The sequence below is a fragment of the Taudactylus pleione genome, unplaced genomic scaffold (assembly GCF_031769625.1).
Source record: "Taudactylus pleione unplaced genomic scaffold, aTauple2 ptg000061l, whole genome shotgun sequence".
Lineage (NCBI taxonomy): Eukaryota > Metazoa > Chordata > Amphibia > Anura > Myobatrachidae > Taudactylus > Taudactylus pleione.
This window is the reverse complement of record NW_028284463.1, coordinates 13822698-13846309: the sequence shown is the minus strand read 5'-3', so window position 1 is coordinate 13846309 and position 23612 is coordinate 13822698. Positions and strand designations below refer to the sequence as shown.

General features: G+C 46.8%; 1 protein-coding gene across 1 annotated transcript in view; it reads right to left on the bottom strand.

Annotated features, from left to right (window-relative positions):
• RAB26 (RAB26, member RAS oncogene family) overlaps positions 1 to 23612 on the bottom strand; it is a 297863-nt gene that overhangs the window by 258682 nt on the left and 15569 nt on the right. Inside the window, exon 2 of the mRNA XM_088464774.1 lies at positions 3452 to 3562. Coding sequence (XP_088320900.1) covers positions 3452 to 3562 — 111 coding nt within the window. The remainder of the gene's footprint in view (positions 1 to 3451; positions 3563 to 23612) is intronic.

The window sequence follows — 23612 nt, the reverse complement described above, 5'->3', positions numbered from 1 at the left end:
GTGCTTGGACACACATAGAAATTAGGGGTGGAGCTTAGTAACCGTAACAATTCACAGCAATGAGAGCATTACATACATACATACATACATACGACAAGTGATGATCATGTACTTTTTCGCAAAGGAGTTTATGGAGTATATTTACTGAAGTGTGCTTTTTTAGAAGTGGAGTTGTTGTTGCCCATAGCAACCAATCAGATTCTAGCTATTATCTTCAAAAGGGTACTAGATAAATGATAGGTAGAATCTGATTCATTGCTACGGGCAACAAACACCACTTCTAAAAACCCGCAATATAGTAAATATACCCCTCTACATCAATATTAACATCTCTGGTGAAATGTAATGGAGTAACCTGCAGATGATGGTTCTGAAGGTCTGACACCTCATTATTTTATATATCGCTGCTGCGGTCTGCTCACGTGTGAACAGTAGCTGGTAACCGGCAGCGCTGAGTTGCACATGTGTACACACACACACAAAGCACGATCTCCCTGTATGACTAAGCATAACGCCTTTAGCCTGTAGTCTTTTTTATTGGTTGCAAGCTGGCAGTAAATTTCAACAAAAACACTAATCATACAACATTGGCTTTTTTCTTTTTGTTTTCTTAAAAGACTGGCATATTATTTCATAGTGTAGCTGGCGCCAAAATGATGTGTTAAAAATAACACTTCGCTCTTCATGTGGCTCAGATGTGAAACATCTTGTTATGTTATACAACCATGGCCTTGTAGTGAATAAAACCATTTTAATCATTCTTTACTCTGTCTTCCTGCCTAGTTTCCTGGAGAGATGGGAAAGAGACTTAGGGAATGAGGTAGTGGGCGGGGCTTGATTATGTGGCTTGCGCTATCGAGTGGGCAGGGCGGCCATGTCATCGCGATGCGCAAATTCATGTCAATATTAAATGAAAATACAGTTTTCAGAGCAGACTTAGGCAACCTGTGCACAGATGCTGTAGGACTACAAGACACAGCATGCATTAAAAGCAAGAATCACATGTTCTCCAGGATGTCATGAAGAGTGATCAGATGAATTGCAATTAAATGCAAAGTCCCTCTTTGCCATGACAATTAACTTAATCCCAAAAACAACATTTCCACTGCATTTCAGCCCTGCCATAAAAAGGACCAGCTGACATCAACTCAGTGATTCTCTCGTTAACATAGGTGAGTGTTGACGAGGACAAGGCTGGAGATCACTCCGTCAAGCTGATTGAGTTAGAATAACAGACTGGAAGCTTTAAAAAGAGGGTGGAGCTTGAAATCATTGTTCTTCCTCTGTTAACCATGGTTATCGGCAAGGAAACACGTGCAGTCATCATTGCTTTGCACAAAAAGGGCTGCACAGGTAAGGATATTGCTGCTAGTAAGATTGCACCTAAATCAACCATTTATCGGATCATCAAGAACTTCAAGGAGAGAGAGGTTCAATAGTTGTGAAGAAGGCTTCAGGACGCCCAAGAACTTCCAGCAAGCGCCATGCCCGTCTACTATAGTTGATTCAGCTGCGGGATCGGGGCACCACCAGTGCAGAGCTTGCTCAGGAATGGCAGCAGGCAGGTGTGAGTGCATCTTCACGCACAGTGAGGCGAAGACTTCTGCAGGATGGCCTGTTGTGTCAAAAAGGGCAGCAAAGAAGCCACTTATCTCCAGGAAAAATATCAGGGACAGACTGGGGTAAGGTTATTTTCTCTGATGAATCCCCTTTCAGATTGTTTGGGGCATCTGGAAAAACGCTTGTCCGGAGAAGGAAAGGTGAGCGCTACCATCAGTCCTGTGTCATGCCAACAGTAAAGCATCCTGAGACCATTCATGTGTGGGGTTGCTTCTCAGCCAAGGGAGTCGGCTCACTCACAAGTTTGCCTAAGAACACAACCATGAATAAAGAATGGTACCAAAGCATCCTCCAAGAGCAACTTCTCCCAACCACCCAAGAACAGTTTGGTGATGAACAATGCCTTTTCCAGCATGATGGAGCACCTTGCCATAAGGCAAAAGTGATGACTAAGCGGCGTGGGGCACAAAACATCAAAATTTTGGGTCCATGGCCAGGAAATTCCCCAGACCTTAATCCCATTGAGAACTTTTGGTCAATCCTCAAGAGGCGGGTGGACAAACGAAAACCCGCAAATTCTGACAAACTCCAAGCATTGATTAAGCAAGAATAGGCGGCCATCAGTCAGTATGTGACCCAGAAGTTGAGTGACAGCATGCCAGGGCGAATTGCAGAGGTCTTGAAAAAGAAGGGTGAACACTGAAAATATTGACTCTTTGCATAAACTCAATGTAACTGTCAATAAAAGCCTTTGACACTTATGAAATGCTTGTAATTTTACTTCAGTATATCATAGTAACATCTGACAAAGAGGTCTAAAATACTGAAGCAGCAAACTTTGTGAAAACCAATACTTGTGCCATTCTCAAAACTTTTGGCCATGGCGCTGTGTGTGTGTGTGTATATTATATATATATATATATATATATATATATATATATATATATATATATATATATACACACACACACATCATACATACATACACACACACACACACACACACACGTATCAGATCGCACACACCTTCAACTGTAATTTGTGGGTGTCACGTTAATAAATCCAGTAATAATACCAAAAATTGTCCAGCATGGGTAAACTTAAGGAAACCAGCACACCACCATGATTTTAAATGTCCAAAAAAATTTGTTTAATATATTAGCATAAGACATATCAACATGTAAAAGCCATCATAAAAATAGGGTATTTGTCCTCATCCATGTGCTGTGGAGGAGATTTAGCAGCAAATAGAGGCAGTATATGACCATCCCGATGAACCGTTTCGGCAATCACATAGCCTTTTTCAAGCGTCAGTCACAAAGACTAGTTATGTAATGAGACCATATATACTATACCGTAGACTAGTAACAAATTGCACCCATCTGTCTATACATTTACAGTCAGGACATATCCACATTTAAAACGGATTTTATTTTTTCTCCAAATTAGCAAGATAAACCAGTTTTGAAACAGCCAAAATACATTATTATTATATAATATAACATTACTTTCAGCAATTGGTGCTAGCCATATTTCAATCGTTCTTTAATAAAGACAGATCTTATTGACATACATCTCATAATTTATGCGCTACTGGAAAACTTGCCACCTAAGTGCAGCCTGTTTTGGGAAAGATAATAAACCCTCGTTATCATAAGAGTGATTTTAGAGCACAACAATGACGCTCTCGTAAAACCGTACAGCCCATCGCCGCGACCACACGTCTCCACCGTCCTAGATACGCGTTAGTTTTTATTTGAAAAATCCTCTCTCACATCCTGACCCTAGCAATCGCATTCTATTGTTTTGAAACTGTAACAGCACTTGTTAGGGCTGCTAACACATTATTGCTAATAGGGGAAGAAAAATTAGAAATACAGTAATATCTTACCCGAAAGTCTATCCCGACGGTTGATATGAAGCTGCCGGCCAGGAAGGCCCCGTCCTTAAATCTGACGAGCAGACACGTCTTCCCCACTCCAGAATCTCCCACCAGCATCACCTGGCAACACAAGACAGGGCATTAACACATACGTCTGTGTGTCTGTACGATCTGCCTGTGTGCTATAATTCATTTACTGTGCATGAGTAAAATGGCCTTCTGTAATTATGCATGCATTGATAAGCTCATTATCCATCTTGCTGAGACAACATGGAAGGTTACAGCTATTAGTCTTTGTGTGCAGTCATCTTCCAACCACACTAGCATGCCCCAGTGTAAGCCTGAGTAACCAACCACCAGGCCTAAACGCCAAGTGGCATATTGTCCCATTTGGTCAGAGTAGCGCTGAGCAATGTTTATAATTCATCAGGGGCCCCGAAGGTAGGGGAGTGTAGACACGCCCACTCCTGTGTCCTCACCCCCCAGCACCGAGCTTGTTGGCCCTGTGTTTCATATATGAACATTTCAGTTTTGAGTTTAGCTTTGTTGTGTGTGCAAGTCCTCTGTGTCTCTACAAGATCTTTGCACAACAGTTATGTCTGAGCTGATGATATCCATATTATTATTATAAAGTGGCAAGGTGTGACATTAGTATTATAGACAATAGTCTCACAGAGTTACCCTCCCTCCCAGAGATACAGAGACTACAGAGGTAATAACTGCATCATTTTTTGGGCAATAATACAAAACAATAATATAAAATACTATTTTTGAACAATGAATTATCTGCACAACTTTGGGCACAAGAAAAGCCTATCACACGCTGGACCTTCCTATATACTGTACTTATTGGTGCCCGGCGGGCTGTCTCTGACCCTCTAATGCAGGGGTCTTCAAACTTGGCCCTCCAGCTGCTGTGGAACTACACATCCCAGCATGCACTGCCACCTTTTTGATATAACAGCATGCTAAAACTATGTGCAGTGCCTGCTGGGATGTGTAGTTCCACAGCATCTGGGGGGCCAAGTTTGAAGACCCCTGCTCTAATGAGTCCACCAATCCTTCTCCTGCCGCCCTCTTTACCTTTTCAGAAACGGCAGCTGAAAGCTCCCACCTTGTAATTATTCCATCATGTGACTGTGCTAACCAATAGCTTGCCTCTTTATTCAATATGCAGGCTATTTAACCCTTGTGCACTTTGGGCCTGATTTAGAGATGGACGGAGTGCCGATCGCTACTGAGCATGCATTAAACTTCCAGGAATCCCTAACTGCACATACGCGAACCCAAGTGTCCTGTGCCGTTTGCAATTGTGTGCAGCATCGCGATTCCTGTATGGGAGTGTCGTGGGCGTGTTGTGGGAGTGTCATGGGCGTGTTATGGGAGTGTCATGGGCATGTTATGGGAGTGTCGTGGGCGTGTCATGGGTGTGTTATGGGCTGTCATGGGCGTGTATGGGAAATGTCATGGGAGTGTGTTATGGGCTGTCATGGGCGTGTATGGGAAATGTCATGGGAGTGTCTGGGAACCCTGCCGCTGCGTTCTCAATCACAAACACAATGCCTCAGAGGTCATGTTTAGTTGGATTAGAGGAGAGTAGCTAGATTAGACACTAGGCTACTGCAAATGTCACTGGGGAGACCGATGTTGTGTCGATGTTAGTGTGTTTACATTTACAATCTCCATCACAAATGCACAGACCACGGAGCCTGAAAGTGGGCGTCTCACCGCTCGTACACCCCATCGCACCGTGGAGCATAAAAGGAAGGCAGAGGGCAGAGATTAGCATTTGCATATTCCCGCATCCGCTATTGAGAGACTGGCTGCGTTATCAACCATCTTTGAGTCAGGCCCTTCGTCTTTCCTGCTTTCAGTCAAGACTCTTTGGCTACCTAGGGTCCTTGTGCTTCTAGTCTGGAATCCAACAGCCCTTGTACCTCAGTTTTATCAGCTATACCACTCTCTGACATCCCAGTGCCTCGTGCCTCGTGCCTCAATATCATCAGCTGTACACCTTTATGACATCATAATGCCTTGTGCATCAAAACCATCAGCTATATCAGCTTCTGACTCATTTGGACGTTTCATTCCTCTACATTTTCAGCCTAAGTCTTCTGATTCCCCCCGATGCCTCATACCTCAGAGCTTCCAGATAGATCAACTTCTGGTACTTAGGTTCCCAATACTTTCCAACTAGTGCCTCGTGTCCCTACACCATCAGACCCTTTCCTTCTAGTCACGTCTGGTGGTTACTCAGGGGGCAGCAGCGACACCTATAACACCTTGCAGTGGTCCCTGGTGACAATCTGCACAACGTTACACTCCTCACATTCACAGTAAACAGTATTAAACCAGTTGACTGTATCGGATTAATTACATGTCCCTGATAAAGACTCTCAAAAGGTTCATTCACGTACATGCCCTGGGAACATGGGTTAAACATATGAAAACTGTATGTGCTTTTTTCCTGCATGACTGGGAAATAACAAATGCAGTGGTGATATTTTAGGGCACGATGATGGATAGAATCACAGACTGTAAGAAACCATTCTTTCTATATTAAATGTGAAAGCGCATTAACGTCCCATAGGTGTGAATGAGCCCCAATCTGTTCACAAATAATTCAGTGTGTCAAAAAGTGTCCACTTAGTGGTCTAAACACACTGATAGAAGTATAGCAGACACTTGTATGTTACCAAGGTTGACAGGGCCCGATACGGTCAGTGGTTAAACCACATTTAAAAACCCATCTATTGGTTCATTTTATATAAACCGCACAAAAAAAGACTAATTACGTTGTAGCGTTCGTAGTGAGAAAAAAAAATAAAAAGCACATAACAACCTTCATCTAATACAATATTCTTATGGGACCTGTGTCAGCAAACTAAAAGTTATTATGTTTTAGTAAAAGATCATTAAAAATAACTGGTCTGTAAGCAAATAAAGTGTAAGCTCCTGACCAATACATTTTTAGTGCAAAGACGGAATTTAAGTTTAATTAGCGGCAAGTAGCAAGTCTATTCTAAACTATGACTTATACTCTAATTTAGCCGACAGTGATTAAAACCCCGATATTCTTGTACCTGAGAATACCATCCCTACCACCTCCTCTCCCGTCACTGCCCAGATGCCCACGCTTGCTTGTCGCAAAGACCTTGGGCCTGATTCAGACCCAGAGCAAAAAAAAAAAAAAGGCACAAAAACAGCAATTTGCACCTTGGCAAAACCGTGCCGCGCTCCAGGTGGGACAGATTTATAGGGCCTGACTCTGAAACGCAACCAATCCGCACGCAATGCCGATGTTCACATAGTTCAGCGATTATTTGCAGCTGCGCATATGCGAAAAAATATGGATACCCCCTACGGCGCTTGCATTATACACAGTGGGCCTGATTCAGACCCGCTCGCGAGCGGGGTTGATGGTGGCCCAGTGCGCATGCACACGACGGAGCCGGCTCCGTCGTGCGCATGCGCGAGACCCGGATAGCAACGGGCAAGCCGTCGCTCCAGGTCTCGTACCAAAGACGGCGTGCTATCGATAGTGAGTGACAGCACGCCCCCTTTGGTGGGCGGGCCGGGGGTGTGGCTGCCCAGACGGAGGCGTTCCCATGGGAACGCCTACCGTCTGGGGCCGGCCCCACTGACATCACAAGTGATGTCAGTGGGAGTGCTCTCGTCTCTGATACAGCCGAAAGCACTGTAGGGCTTGCGGCAACGAGACCCTACCACAAGGGTCTCGTCGCAAGCCCAATGGTCGCGATGGCCTTGACCATTGCGACCATCCTCCTTGCCGCTCGCTATAGCTGTGGGTGGTCACCCACAGCTATGCGAGCGGCCAGGAGGCCGCTCTAAAAACACAGAAGGCCGGCCCTGATTCAGAGCGAGCGCTCTGTCAGAGCGTCCGGCTCTGAATCAGGCCCTGTGTACGCACAAAGGCGCCGTTGCGATCGGGACAGACGTTATCAGAAATGTTGTGGAAAAATGATGGGCGTTCCTGGACGAGGACTGGGAGGTGACTAGAAATGCACGCAAAAATGGGTGTGCCGCGGGTGACAGCACGTAAACTAGACTGCCAGCAAAGAGACAAATGTTCTGTAACATGTAGAAACCAGAAATTACTTTTTCAATATATACCAAAATAGGTCGATCTAAGGAAATTGTTGATTGGGTGTGATCAGTGACTGCACAAGCTAATTTGGGGCAACATGGTGGTTTAGTGGTCAGCATTACTGCCTCACAGCCCTGAGGTCATGAGTTCAATTCCTGACCAAGGCACTATCTGGGTGGAGTTTGTATGACCTCCCTATGTTTGCGTTGGCATCATCTAGATCCTACGGCTTCCTCCCGCATCCAAACGCCAATCTGATCTGCTGACCACGCCTACATTACAGTGAGGCCACACCCACTCTCTGATAGACCACTTTCCTTTCATGATCAGAGAGTCAGGATAATCTCGCCAACATCTTCGCTATTGGGAAGTATGATTGAACCCCCCCCAGTCCTAATCCCACTGCTGGGAGGGTTTCATAGATGAACTGCTTGGGAAAAACACTTATCTTATTGTTACTCACACCTCTATGAGATAAAAGCAAAATCAAGCAAGGCTTTCCTACCCTAATATACCGCGGTGTGGCAGTACGCATGGTTCAGATGGAACTTTGTGGTTAATTTCATCTACTCCCGTTTCTCTGTCTTCCATTGTAGTCACGCCAGAGGAGCGCTACCAGCTGACAGCCTTGGACTGGAAGGAATAAAGGGGCCTATAAACTACTGGAAAACAAGAGGTTGCCAGAAGTCCAGTTTAAAAGGGACTTTATCAGACTTGCCGACTAGTTTCCACTTATGCACCTCGGTCTCCACAGGCATTCCCTGAGAGCGCAAGTTTGCAAGACAAGATGGAATCTGCAGAGATGGAGACAGCTAAAATATTGCGACGGTACCAGTTAAATAAGCAGCTCTCGGCAGAGATAGCCAGGGAATCTCTGAGCCGGCAGTCGCCCTTGATAGACGGTAGGAGTATCATCTCCTGCAAAAACACCCGGTTTCGCCAGAGAAAATGGGGTTTTCTCCCTTTTAGTAAATAGGCCCATTTGTGCGTGTAATAAAAGAAATTCAAACATTTTGTACCATTTTGACATTCTATTAAATTTCATCGGTTCAACTACCCTAAAATAGTTGGCGGTACAATCAAGTATGAATCCCATTTCAAACTGTTCACAGTTCGACAATTGCGGTTCCCAATCGCCAATTTGAGGTTCATGTTAAAATTAGTGGAGTTTTTTTATTAATTTATTTTAAACACAATAAAAATTATATTTTTACTTAATATAGAAGTATATACAGTATATTGGTAGTGGGGACTGGCTGGAACGTGTGTGGACCCGCTTAAAACCTGTCGAACAGGCTCAACGTGTTTAAACTGTTTTGTACAAGTTCGGTCCTTTTTTACTTTCTCCTTTTTTTTTTAACCTGTTCTTAGATTTTAAAAAATTCTGGTGAACATTTGAATTTCTGAACCAGGTCACTGATCTACAAACTGTTTGAGCATCTGTATATATGGGGAGTGGCACAAAGGAGCAAGCTGCGATCTGATGGCTGTTAAGGTCACTTTAGACCCGACCGCCCTCAAAATACCAAAATAAACGACTACACCAGTCATTCTCAGCTGCCGCCTGGCTCTTCTATGCCGTCTTCCTGAGCTGCAGCATCAGCCCATGGTACCAACAGCAAATGGATTGGGGAATTCGGCTAAAGGTCACCCTGAACTTTCTGCCTAAATTGCAGATGATTAAACGACACAATAGGGGAAATAAGAGTCTTTCAGGGAAAGATGAAGTAATCCTATGACGGTGTCTTGTCTTTGATGTGTTCTGTACTGGCAGGAGGTAGGTAGGTACTACCAAGCTGCTACAGGACCCCAGCTGTTATCGGACGCTGCATCAAGGGTCTTCCATTGTGGCGATTTCTGATGATTGCACCCCAAAGAGCAGAAACACAGCTTTTGTTTTGGACAGAAGTCTCATGAAAATTGGGATACTCCCAGGATGCACCCTTTGCGCTTATTTTTCCTCATACTAGTGACATCCATTCTCATACTCAGGATGTCTGGTAGTGCACAAAATATCAGTTTGAGTGAAAAGTAAGCCACACATTCATGGTTTATCACTGGTCTAACACTAGGGGGCATATTCAATAAGACGCGAAAAGCTGTCTTCGGCGAAAAAGTTTCGCCGGTGACGTCATTTCGCCAGGCGAAAACTTATCCCCGTATTCAATTCCAAAAACTTTTTCGCCTACGTGGAAAGTCAATGCATTGGCATAGGCAAAAAAGATTTGCCTGTGAAACCAGGCGGAAAAAAGTGCAGAATTGCTGTTTTGGGGTGCAAAGTTGGGGAAACCACCCTGCACCCTTAGGACAGGCCCCAAAGGTTACATGAGTAAAAAAAATCCTCCAAAAAATTGAAGAATACCCCAAAAAGTTACAGAAAAAGGGGGCGAATAAAACCAAAGTTGAGGTACAAACTTCAAAACTAGCGAAATAAGCTTTTGGGGTGTCTGCAAGTATGGGGGAGGTGTTTTTTTAGATTGCAGGTGCTTGTTGAAGGTACGTTTTTCACATTTTTTAAAACATCACTTTTGCGATTTTTAATCATGCTTGCACCCATTTTCATGTACCCCAAATTTGCTGGGACTAGTTATTTTCACCAAAAAAACATGTAAAATGCCATTCTTCACCACTTGTGCAAAGACGCTAATTTGCAGCTATTGAGAGCACCTAAGTACCACAAATAGCTTCAGTAGGGCTATTCAGAGGCATCTACACTGATCGCCAACGTTAGTACTTTTCGCCTGTTTGAGTTTCGTCGGGTCCCGTTTTCGTGTCCTTTGGAATTGAATAATGCGAATAGCGGGGCAGAGCATGAAAAGTTTTCGCCTCCAAAACACGCTAAGACGGCAAAAAGTACGGCGGGAGAAACCTTTCCGACTTTTTACGTCTAATTGAATATGCCCCTAGGGGGTAAATTTACTAAGATTCGAGTCTGATCGAGTTGTTTGTTTTTTTTTCAACTCGATTAGCATCGCCGAAGCTCGGGTAATATGATGCTTCTGAAACTCACAAATTTACAAAGTGAGATTAGCGGAGAGTGAGTTGGCCGATGGTGAAGCAGATTGAGATTTCTCCCCCGTGTAGCAAGTTTTGAAGGAGATTTCTCACCAGAGATTGCAGTGTCTTCTCTCTACCTAACTCTCTCGAACAAGCAGCCTGCACATGTCAGTGAGATATGTGAGGGCTGCTTTAGTCTGTTGCACCTGTAAAACAAAGGGTTCTATTTTTTATTTTTTTTTAATGACGTAGGGTCCCCCCCCCCCCCAAAAGCATAACCATACGGGAGGACAAAAATAAATAGGGTTCCCTCGTATTTTAGGAACCAGCGTCTGGTTATGATTTTTTGGGGGGGACCCTACGTCATTTTTTTTTAAACATTTCACTCTTTTTTTTTTTTTCCACTATTTACAGGTAGAAACACACATGGATCACACCGATCTGTGTATGTTTCTGCCGAACTCGCAGCTCACAGGCAGGTGAAATGATTTCATGAATTTGGACAGGAGTTTTGTACGGTCTCATGAGAGTTTAGAAACTCTCATCTTGGTAAATCCCCGAATCCTATCTTCACTAGTGAAAAGTTATTCGAGTTTGGCCGATGGTGAAGTGAAGAGAGATTGCGAACTCTCCAGACTTTTCCTGTAGTAAAGGAGATTTCTCTCCTGAGTTTTACATTAGTAAATTTGCGAGTGGAAAAAAATGCCCAAACTCTACAGAGATTGCTAACTCAAAGAAGTAAATTTACCCCTAGTGCTTTGTAATATGTATTCATTACAGTAGCACTGCCTGAAAGAGTGAAAAAAAGTACCTACCTACCACTCCACACCACTACTCCATGTCATTGCCCAGGGCTCCGACATTCATCCCACAGCACCAGCCAAAGCCATCAGCTGTGTAACACTGCAGGGGGATGAGCATCTCAACAAGCAAGAATGGAGAGCGCTACTTTCAATTGGTCCTTCCGCTCACACCCATCATATCGGCTATTTTAAAGTGGTGAGCTATAAACATTTGTTATACTACAGGTATAGAGGAGCCCTGATAAAAAAAAAAAAGTTTCAGTCATGCTGCCATAGAAACCATCTACTGTTTGGCTGTATTTGTGGGTCTCCAAGTGCCGACCTGCCAGGGCAGACTGGCTGGGACTTGTAGTTCCACTGTAAAGAAAAATATTAATTCCATCCTTTACACAATTATCCCCGCACTCACCGCCACCAGGGGTGCGGGGAAGAGCCCTGGGCTGGTTCATCCTCGGGAAGAGGTGGGGAACCCCATTTGATTTTTATGGTTCCCACTCTGAGGATTTTCAGCCCTGGGCCCACCAGTTTGGGGCTGGTTTTACATTATGGCAAGGGGACCCAAAGCTGTGTTTGCCCCTTCTAGTGTAAGCCCCCGCAGCTGGTTCAGCCAGGTGCTGGTTACTGGAAAAATGGGGGACCACACAACAATTTTTTCTTCCGATTTTCCAGTACCAGACCGGGCTCGGAGGTACAGGGGTGTTTAGGTTTTTGGAGGTGGAACCCACGCAATTTTTTTTTTTTGCGGTATAATACACAATAGCCTGCACAGGTCATACTGATAATAGTCTGCACAGGTCATACTGATCTATGCAGTGCATTGAATCCACTGCTGACTGACAGCGGATTCATACTTCTATTTGGCTGTGGAGTCTATTGTTCACGGGGCAATCTGACTGTAATCGCACTCAGCAGAGACCAATAAGTATCAACATCGAACCAAAAACGGACAGTCTAATAGGCTGCTTAGTAAATTTGTGATTTTGAGTCTAAAACGTTTCACCAATTTTCTGCGTTTTGCTTAGAAGTCAAACATGACTCTTAGTAAATGTCCCCCTTATGAAGGCCGACCTGCGCTGGTTACAGGCAAGCGACCCCACTGTCCTCTGACAGGGGCTTAAATACCAAACTACAGTATAGGCAACAGAAAAAGGGACATAATTGGAAACTAAAGACAACGATAGTGAGCTACATTCCTATATAGTGGTCTAATGATTATTATCCTGTTATGTGTATGTACAGGTTTGCATCATGTTCAGTCCTTGTTTTCCCATGCCCCAGGAAGTCATCTATGGTTACTGCTACCCCGTCTATATTTCTAATATTTCACGCACATTTGTTTGAATATTCCCCTGCGTGACAGTGATTCCAAATCATATACATGTAGATCTCTATCTCCCAAATGGTGTCTAAACAGTGGTTAATTTACTTCTCACCCAGCTCTAATTGACAGTATCCAGACTGAGCATCAGGAACTGGGCTGAACCGTGCTGCTGCCAGTCTGTATGAGATGTCACTCAGAGCTGGTAGTGTTTAGTGCCGCTGTCTCGTTAGCTCTGAGGTCTATGCAGAGTCTCAGCGTATTATCTGATCTACTTTCCACTACTGCCACTGCGCTCACCCGCTCCCATGGGTCTGTCAGTCCTATACCCAGTTCATCCTTAATGACACGTTTCTTTTTTTATATCTTTCTGTATGGAACGTTTTCCTGGCAAACAGTACAGATTTCCCCCATTGTCAGGCAGGGTTCATTCCTCCATTATTCCCGTTCCCAGGTTTAGTTTCTCACGCAGCTTTTATGTCTATGATATAGAACTTCGGACTCTGGGGGTGATTCAGCTTAGGACGGAATTGCACGCAGACAGCATTGCTAATATGCCAATGCAGCAGGAGGTGTATAACACCCCCGCTGCTACATTTGTGATCCCAGCGCTGTGTACTAGGTCATGATGGTGGACGGCGCTGGGTCACCGGCCAGCTGAGTAAGCCTCAGCTTACTCAGGCTGGCCCGGCTTGCGAGGCTAGTAAACTGCGTTAGTGGACGCAGCCCCTGGCATTGCCACTCCCGGAAAACGGGCACACCCCCGTTTCCAGGAACGCCGGCCATTCCCACCCCCACACCGCCCTTTAAATGCCTCTCAGTCAAGCAGTGGTATAGAAGGGGCTGCGTGCGATCACTCAGGACTCGTTCTGCACATTTGCAGAATGAGTCCTGAGCAGACGCAGATTCCCGATAATCGGGAATCGTGGTTCATCACTGCACACACGTGCAATGCTGAATCAGCCCCTCTGTCGTTGTTTATGTGCATCCAATATACAGCGGCATCTATTGTGAGTTTTCTGACACATAACAATTATAGCCTCAGTATGTTCTTGTAGTAGGACATGTCTGTAAGTGTGCAGGGATAATGCAATTAATTTATAGGTCTGTCAAAAGCTTTACATTTAAGGTCCGACGCTGCCCCCCCTCCCTCTTAACGGTCAGCAGCCCAGCTACAGTGGGAGATTGCTGCCGCTGATTTACGCTGGGCTGAGGGGCTCACAGCGCTCCCCTCCCCCAGAGCGCTGCAAATAGTGTTTTTTTTTCCCTAAGGGGACATGGCGATGCCTCCTGTGATTAGGCCACGCCCCCGATAGTAATGGGGCCCAGGCCGGCTCTCTACGGCTCTGGTCAGTAAAGGTAACACACTCATAGAGGCGTCTCGGCACCGGTGTACCGAAGGAATTATTGTGCAACAGGGTTGCATAAAATTTTATTTATTTATTTATTAAATCAAAAACGGATTTGATTTAAATAGGATTTTTTATTTAAAAACATTTTAAATAAACGTTTAAAAATGTAAACCTTAAAAAAAAATTAATTAAAAAATTCTATTTAAATCCCAAAGAACTGATTTAAAACAAATAAATCCGTTTTAATTTTCATTTTTAAATTCCAATTTTATGCAACCCTGTTGTGCAGAATACATTTGTAATCACCGAGTGCTGACATCACAACTCGCTGATTATATACAAGATAATACACCCTTTTACTGGGGGCAGGCTGGGCGATTTTATACAGATCACAGAACTCCAAGATGATTTGAAGCACCCATAATAATTTACAGAAAAGAGAACACTGGGGGTCATTCAGACCCACTCGCGAGCGCAGGACGCTCGCAAGCGGGTCGATGGTGCCGAATTGCGCATACGCACGACGGAGGGAGCTCCGTCGTGCGCATGCACGAGACCCGAATAACGATGGCCAAGCCGATGTTGATTGACAGCACGCCCCCTTTGGTGGGCGTGCCGGGGGCGTGGCTGCCGGTCGGAGGCGTTCCCATGGGAACGCCTACCGTCTGAGTCCGGCCCCACTGACATCAGTAGTGATGTCAGTGGGAGTGATTTTGGCTTTGATAGAGCCAAAATCTCTCCAAGGCTTGCGGTCAACAAGACCCGAACACAGGGTCTCGTCGCAAGCCCGATGGTCGCGATGGTCTTGTCCATCGCGACCATCATCATGGACGCTCGCTAAAGCTGTGGGTGGTAACCCACAGCTATGCGAGCGTCCATGAGGCTGCTCCACCTTGAGGGAGGAGGGCCCCGATTCAGAGCGAGTGCTCTGGTCAGAGCGTCCGGCTCTGAATCAGGCCCACTATTCCTAATAACAAACTTTTACTTAGCTTTATTGTCAGAAAATAACACACATATACACCTCACTCAACAAGGAATGCAGCCGCAAATTCGCACACACCCGGCCGATGTTTGTGATCGCAGGGAGCACGGAGCGCAAAGTCTCAGCACACATTGATTGACAGGAAGCAGAGGAGTAGCGTGGAACCATGGCACCTGGAGAAATAGCATGTCGTAGCGCCCGATCTCCCCCCCCCCCTCCTCCCTGTACTTAACTGTGCCATTGGGGTATGGCCAACCTGCGGGGTAATACTGAAGTGAAGAGAAAACAGCAAACAGTGGCAGTATCACGCTGGGCATTGAGGTCCCATTGGGGGAATAGAAAGCTTCGGTGATGCACTGACATTAAGGGGTAGCTGCTTTGGCACTGCTTTATTTATGTATAGCACCTAGGATCTGACTTTTATCTCCTTTGCATCATTGTTATTAGTCAATAGAGCAGTTTGTATTATATATTCTGATCATTTAACTTAAATTGACAGAATACATGTGCTACAGTGAGATTCCACAGGGTGCTCAGCTTATTACTGCAGTTACAGCCACAAGAGCTATCACTGGAGCTGGGACACCTATGGGAAGCTCCATTCTCAGCTATGCTTATACTTAGCAAATATACATTGCACCTATATTAATGTGAGCGCTACTAATCATGTTCTGTCTACCACCATTATTTCAGGTCTCCTAATACAGTAATTTTTTAAAAGACCTTTCAAATAACACTTTGTGGTCATGCCTAGGAACACCTCATTACTTTACATAGCAAAGCAGTGACTTTTTTTAAACTCATACCTGCCAATAAGGAGAGGAGAGGAGAGGGGAGGTGACAGAAACCAAAAGAAAGGAGAGGGGAGGGGCAAAGAGCCAATCACAGGGTTTATAGGGGAGGGAATTAAAGAGGTGAGAAGTGAATGTAATCAGTCTGCCAGGAAAGGGGAGGTGACAGATGATGACAGAGGAGGGAGGGCCGGAGGGGAGGTGACAGAAGATGATGACAGAGGAGGGAGGGCCGGAGGGGAGGTAACAGAAGATGATGACAGAGGAGGGAGGGCCGGAGGGGAGGTGACAGAAGATGATGACAGAGGAGGGAGGGCCGGAGGGGAGGTGACAGAAGATGATGACAGAGGAGGGAGGGCCGCAGGGGAGGTGACAGAAGATGATGACAGAGGAGGGAGGGCCGGAGGGGAGGTGACAGAAGATGATGACAGAGGAGGGAGGGCCAGAGGGGAGGTGACAGAAGATGATCACAGAGGAGGGAGGGCCGGAGGGGAGGTGACAGAAGATGATGACAGAGGAGGGAGGGCCGGAGGGGAGGTGACAGAAGATGATGACAGAGGAGGGAGGGCCGGAGGGGAGGTGACAGAAGATGATGACAGAGGAGGGAGGGCCGGAGGGGAGGTGACAGAAGATGATGACAGAGGAGGGAGGGCCAGAGGGGAGGTGACAGAAGATGATGACAGAGGAGGGAGGGCCGGAGGGGAGGTGACAGAAGATGATCACAGAGGAGGGAGGGCCGGAGGGGAGGTGACAGAAGATGATCACAGAGGAGGGAGGGCCGGAGGGGAGGTGACAGAAGATGATCACAGAGGAGGGAGGGGAGGCAATATGAGCAGCTTGAGGGAGCATGAAATGTAGAAACAGATCTCAGATCCATAAATTATTTAGGAAATAGAGCAAACAAAATTAGATAACACTAACAGGCGGCCGTCATACTGTGCAGCGCCCCATGAATTCTGGAAACCTGAATGGCGCCCTCTGTCCATTTTGGCGCCGGGAGCTCATGCTCCACTGGAACCACCCTCACTACTCCCCTGACAGGAAGTGAGCGTTTGGGGGTTGTGGAGGGGGAAACGTGGTGATTAATGAAACGCAGGAGTGCCAGTGCGTTTGAACAGCATGACAGGGGCGTGCATAATTAAACCCCTGCGACGGAAGACACAGCCAGAGCTCTAGATGCACACAGGAAGCAGCCCAAATCATGAGTCAGGTCAACCATTATTAATTATGTTAATGAGTTCGACGGTTCTCGATGTTACAGATTATTTCACCGTTGAGCGAGGTATTGCGGATGTGAGTAAAGGGAAGTGGGCGGCATTATGTAGTGGTGGGCGTCCGGTTCTTGTGCTGTTGTGTATTTGCGATTGGGTTCATTAGCATATTTCCGCAGCGTTCCGTGCAGAATCAAGCCCAGAGACACATAGACACGCCTTTATTTATCGGCATGTTCACAGTCCAGCACGGATTCTCAGTCGTAGCTTGCTCTTCTATTTCTGGAATCTGCAGGTTCAGTTTAGTATACAAGGAGCAGAGGCTTCCCAGAGGCCATTTACAGAACTCACACTTAAAAGGAGAGATGAGTGAGTGGCCCATTACAGCGCAGCAGTGAGCAGAATAACAGATCAGGCAACTAGAAGGGAAAATACACAGGCAGGGCTGCGGTAAGGAACCTCTGAAGGACAATATAAAGCGAATGCGAGTTTTATGTTCCGTTTGGTTCACGGCCTCGGGACGAAGCTGGTATTTTTAAAGTGCATCTCTCCTCTACGAACAGCTGAGGCAGCTAAAAAGAAGTATTCTGTCTATTAATGCACTAGCAGCGACAGTGACATAGCAAGAGAGGCAAAGTAGTTATCTCCAGGACCTCCGTGCACCTGAGTCACGTGCAATGGACCACAGCTCATGGCGTCTTTACTGGATTTCATTATATTGACATTTTATATGCTCCTCTTTAATACGTGTCGCATTATAAAGCCAAGACGAATACAATAGATAGTAACAATTGCATCTAATATGCATAGTATTAGTAATTCTATTAGGACGTTAGCCAGTAAAAAAAAAAATATGGGACTGTCCTTGGAAATTAGGGACCGATGGAAACTATGCTGCTGATTTAAAGGGAAAAGTCTTGCTGCCAGCAAACGTGTGCGTTGTCATCGCCGTGTCATCACTGGCTGTAAATTAACACAGTATATATAAAGATATTTGTGTTAGGTACATTTTATTATCGACACTGATGAAATGTCCACATAATTAGAATGTCAACAAAACACTCCTTGTGGTGACTTTCCTGGTTCGGCGGAGCTGGTGGTCAGCTGGTGGGGACTTCCGGCTGTTCCTGCGGTGGTTCTGGCGGCGAGTAACCCTAACCTCCCCTACCGCAGCCTAACCCCAACCCTCCCCTCCTGCAGTCTAATCCTAAACCTCCTCTTCCTTAACCCTAGCCCAGACCCTCCGTTCCCATAGCCTAAACCTAACCCTACTCTCCTGTAGTCTTAACCCTAAACCTCCTCTTCCCTAACCCAGACCCTCCATTCCCATAGCCTAATCCTAACCCTCCCCTCCTGTAGTATAACCCTAAATCTCCTCTTCCCTAACCCAGACCCTCCGTTCCCACAGCCTAACCCAGACCCTCCCTTCCCACAGCCTAACCCAGACCCTCCGTTCCCACAGCCTAACCGGGACCCTCCGTTCCCACAGCCTAACCCAGACCCTCCGTTCCCATAGCCTAACCCTAACCCTCTCCTCCTGTAGTCTAACCCTAAACATCCTCTTCCCTAACCCAGACCCTCCGTTCCCATAGCCTAACCCTAACCCTCCCCTCCTGTAGTCTAACCCTAAACCTCCTCTTCCCTAACCCAGACCCTCCCCTCATGTAGTATAACCCTAAATCTCCTCTTCCCTAACCCAGACCCTCCGTTCCCATAGCCTAACCCTCCCCTCCTGTAGTCTAACCCTAAACCTCCTCTTCCCTAACCCAGACCCTCCGTTCCCGTAGCCTAACCCTCCGCTGCTACAGCCTAACACTGACTCTCCGCTATCATAGCCTAACCCTTATCCTGCACTGCCGCAGCCTAACCATAACCCTCCGCTCCCATAGCCTAACCCTCCTCTTCTGTAGCCAAACCCTGACCCTCCACTGCAGCAGTCGAACCCTAAGTCTCCACTGCCCGAGCCTGATCCTAACCCTAACCCTCCAATGCCGCAGACTAACCCTAAGCCTCCGCTCCCATAGCCTAACCCTCACCCTCCGCTCCCTGCAGAATAACATATTGACAAAAAGCCACAATTAAAAAAAAAAAAAAAAGATCATCCTTATCGCTGCTTTTTTGTAAATAGGCCCCTAAGCTCTAATGACGTAATTAGTTCCTACAAAACAGATGGCAGCTACCCTAGAGGCACAGCTGAACCCTCAGGAGGCAGATCCTTTTAGATGCTGTTTGTTGGATGTGTCAGGCTACAGCAGAAGGGAGACGCTGGATACTATCAGCATGATAGATGAGTCAGGATGCGCACGTCTTTGCCGTACTTTTCCTGTATATGAAGATCTAACAAGTGTGAAGTGGTGTAAGTCAGTGAGAATGGCTCCGTGGAACACACAGCATCCTCATGAGATTACAAATAAGAGTTCTCTCAGCAACCATTGCACATCTTCACGGAGCTAAACCTGAGCTCTGCAGACCTAAAGTATCAGCCAGAAAACCTTATCCTCAGCCTACTCTACCCAGGAGCTTGGGGAGACCATACAAATGTGGGGGGGGTCCCCACAGACCCTCCCATGCATATAGTATCACTAGGAAAAGGGTGAGACAGGGGGCATGATGATCTAATACTCAGAGAATTGTGTCATCGTGGCTCCACCCTCCCTGAATTCCAGAGGGGAGATGAAAAGAGTTGGCAGGTACGAACTTTCCCCTATAGTGACTATCCGCCTCATTCACACATGTACCCAATGCTTTGAGCACTTCACCGATGGCGAGAGGACTGCGCATGTTCAGGATGTGTACTGCGCATGTGCAGGCCTCCATTTGCGTGTTCGCTCGCAGTATCTCCAAGCGGAATCAGTATGATTTACCGCCGGCTATCCCGGCAGCGGCAGCCTGACACAGGTGGAAATCCCGAACGTCGGAAGGTAAGTATAAACTAACCTATTCTACACCCTAACCCTCCCTTAGGGGTGCCTAACCCTAACCCTAACCCCCCCCAATTGCCTAAATCTAACACCACTTCCCCGCCGCCTAAACCTAAGTCCCCCAGGGGGGTGCCTAACCCCAACCTCGCCCTGGGGGTGCTTAACTCTAACCCACCCTTCCCCTAGCCTGACCCTAACCAGCGCCCAGCATCCCGATCGAAGAGATGCCAGGCGCGGACAGCCACGAGGGGAGGGTTAGGTTTAGGGCTCCCAGGGGGGACTTAGGGTTAGGCACCCCCCCAGGAGCCCAAAACCTAACCCTCCCCCCGCGGCTGTCCGCGCCTGGCATCCCTTCGATCGGGATGCTGGGCGCCGGTCTCCCGCTGTTGGTAAAATGACAGGCGTTGAGATTTTGACGCCTGTCATTTAACCCTTGCCGGGATTCAGCAGTCGGGAAGCCGGCGGTCGGCATTGCGTCCGCCGGATTCCCCACTGTTTCCCCTCCAAGCAGTGGTTTAGAGGTGGGGAGGGAGTGCGTTCTGTGAAATGGGAGCGTGTCGCCCCTGGTTCCTGGTAGTGCTGAGGCCAGAGTCTGCGTCAGAAGAAATGGATTTCCTGCCCACGGCTACACCGGTAAGGTGGCTATTTTGAGTAGCCAAAAGAGTATTCCAGTCTCCTGGAGTTGCCCACGCCCAGATGGCCAATGCTGCAACCATCGGGTGATTCAATGCTGCGTCTGTGTGTACAGTTATTCAATGTACCTACTGAAGTAATAAACCAAGCCAAGCTTTATTCATTCAAAATATGGGCCTGATTCAGACCCACTAGCGAGCGGCTGTCCGCTCGCAAGTGGGTCGATGTTCTGCACTGAGCATGCGCACGACGGAGGGAGCTCCGTCGTGCGCATGCGCCAGACGCGACGAGCGAAGGAAAGTCCTTCGCTCGTTGTGTCTGATCAAAGGGGGCGTGCTGTCGATGTTGATTGACAGCACGTCCCCTTTGGTAGGCGTGCCGGGGGCGTGCCTCCCTGACGGGGGCGTTCCCACGGGAACGCCTCCCGTCAGAAGCCGGCCCACTGACATCACTAGTGATGTCAGTGGGAGTGACTTTGGCTCTGATAGAGCCAAAATCACTCCGGAGCTTGCAGTTGAAAACCTCAACCGCAGGCTCCGGCTCGCAGTTTCGATGGTCGCGATGGTCACGACCATCGCGGCCAACAAACTGCACGCTCGTACAGCCTGTGGGTGGTGACCCACAGCTATACGAGCGTCCAGGAGGACGCTCCATTTTCATGGAGGGCGGCCCTCATTCAGAGCGTGCGCTCTGCTCAGAGCGTACGGCTCTGAATGAGGGCCTATGTATTCTAATTAATTTTGCATCTATTTTATACTTTACTAGTCCCTAGGACATCATTTCTGAGTCACCATTTCTGACAACCGGATTCATCACAAGCTAATTGCCATGGTATGTATGCAGTTTGATAAGCAAGATGACAGTCTTCGGTTTTCTTACAGTACAGACATTCCTCACTTAGCGACCTACCTGTTTAGCGACCGTTCAGACTTACGACCGATGCTCCGACCATCTAAGTATGACTTGCAAAAAAAAAAAAGACAGACTCAAGTGTTCTCCCCAGATCATTTTTCTGCGGGCGCATCGCCCGGCAGAAACAGCCTGCCGCCCGGCACTTATCCCCGTCAAACCCCGCTGCGGAACGCTGGCCTCTGAAGTGTCCGGAGGCTAAAGAAGCTTCTGATCGCTTCAGAGGCCAGCATTCCTAGTGATGCACTGCGTGGGTGACGTCATGACGTCACCCACGACGTGAGGTGCCTGCCCCGCGCGCCCGCTGGATCTAGTTAGATCCAGTCAGCGCGAGGCAGCGACAACAGGAGCGGCCAGCAAGTAAAGGTAAGTGCTGGGCTGGGACCAGGACCAGTCTGGGGGCACTATTTAAGTCTGGGGGCACTGCATAAGGCACACTATTAAACCTGGGGGCACCGCATAAGGGACACTATTTAAGCCTGGGGGCACTGCATAAGGGGCCAGCCTGGGGGCTCTATTTAAGCCTGGGGGCACTACATAAGGGGCCAGTCTGGGGGCACTACATAGGTGCACTACTTCAGCCGGGGGGCAATGCATAAGGACAAAGTTAAACTACAGGGGGCAATGCATAAAGGGGAAAACTACAGGGGGCACTGTATAATGGGCACTTTTGACTGAGAGTCAGTGGGGGAGCAGCCTGAGACCTGTCGGGCTGCATTGGTTTAGGAGATTTCCCGGCGCCCGCGTAATTGCAAAAGCCCCCACCCGGCTACTTTTGGATGCCACCCGGCTGGAAAAAATGTCTGGGGAGAACACTGGACTCTGCCACAAGAGGTAGCCCTGGCTGTGGTGCGAGACACACAGGACACCTTGCAAGGATGGCGGCGTGCTCTCGGAGGAGGTGGGGCACACACAGGCACGAGTCACCCTCAGCCTGGGTCTTGCTACTTCCCGGCCACTATATGTCCTCACTTAACGACCGATTCGTTTAACAACCAAGTCGTAGGTACGGAGCTCGGTCGTTAAGTGAGGACCATTACTAACAATCAAGCACAGAAGTCACTGTCTCCTTTGTGCCCTGGTGTGCATCTCTATGCATGGACTGAGATAGAAGGTCGCAACAAGCAAAATCACGTTCTGACAATTGTCCAATTGAATTCCGTGACTCGACCCTCGTGGATAGAGGTCATAAATCAAATTATATGTAAAAATCATTAGGGAGCAGAAGAATAAACAAGCAATCAGGCAATGGAAACAATGAGGACACTTGTCAGTAGGCACCTCATATATTCTGGTCATGCCTGACAGGGGATCCACAAGGAAAGTGACCGAGGGGGAGATTTAACAAGACTTCTAAAGGGGATACGTAAAGGTGTCCCCATAGCAACTAACCAGCTTCTAGATATCATCTATCTAGTACATTGTATAAAATGATAGCTATAATCTGATTGGCTGCTGTGGGCAACACCTCCAATATGCGCTTCACCTCATTAATAAGCTCATGTAAATGAATCAGTGAACAACTACAATTGAGAGCTTATACAAGTAAGTTCATATGACAATTATAACATATATAGTAGGTACAGTACTGAGGATACATGGGCTTTTCCCATACAGGTAAGTCCATGTGACCAGTATAATATAGTTAGTGAGGATACATGGGTGTTATACAGGTAAGTCCATGTGACCAGTATATTATATAGGTAGTGAGGATACATGGGTGTTATACAGGTAACTCCATGTGACCAGTATATTATATAGGTAGTGAGGATACATGGGTGTTATACAGGTAAGTCCATGTGACCAGTATATTATATAGGTAGTGAGGATACATGAGTGTTATACAGGTAAGTCCATGTGACCAGTATAATATGTGAGGATACATGGGTGTTATACAGGTAAGTCCATGTGACCAGTATGATATACAGGTAGTGAGGATACATGTGTGTTATACAGGTAAGTCCATGTGACCAGTATAATATATAGTTAGTGAGGATACATGGGTGTTATACAGGTAAGTCCATGTGACCAGTATAATATGTGAGGATACATGGTTGTTATACAGGTAAATACATGAGACCAGTATAATATATAGTTAGTGAGGATACATGGGTGTTATACAGGTAAGTCCAAGTGACCAGTATA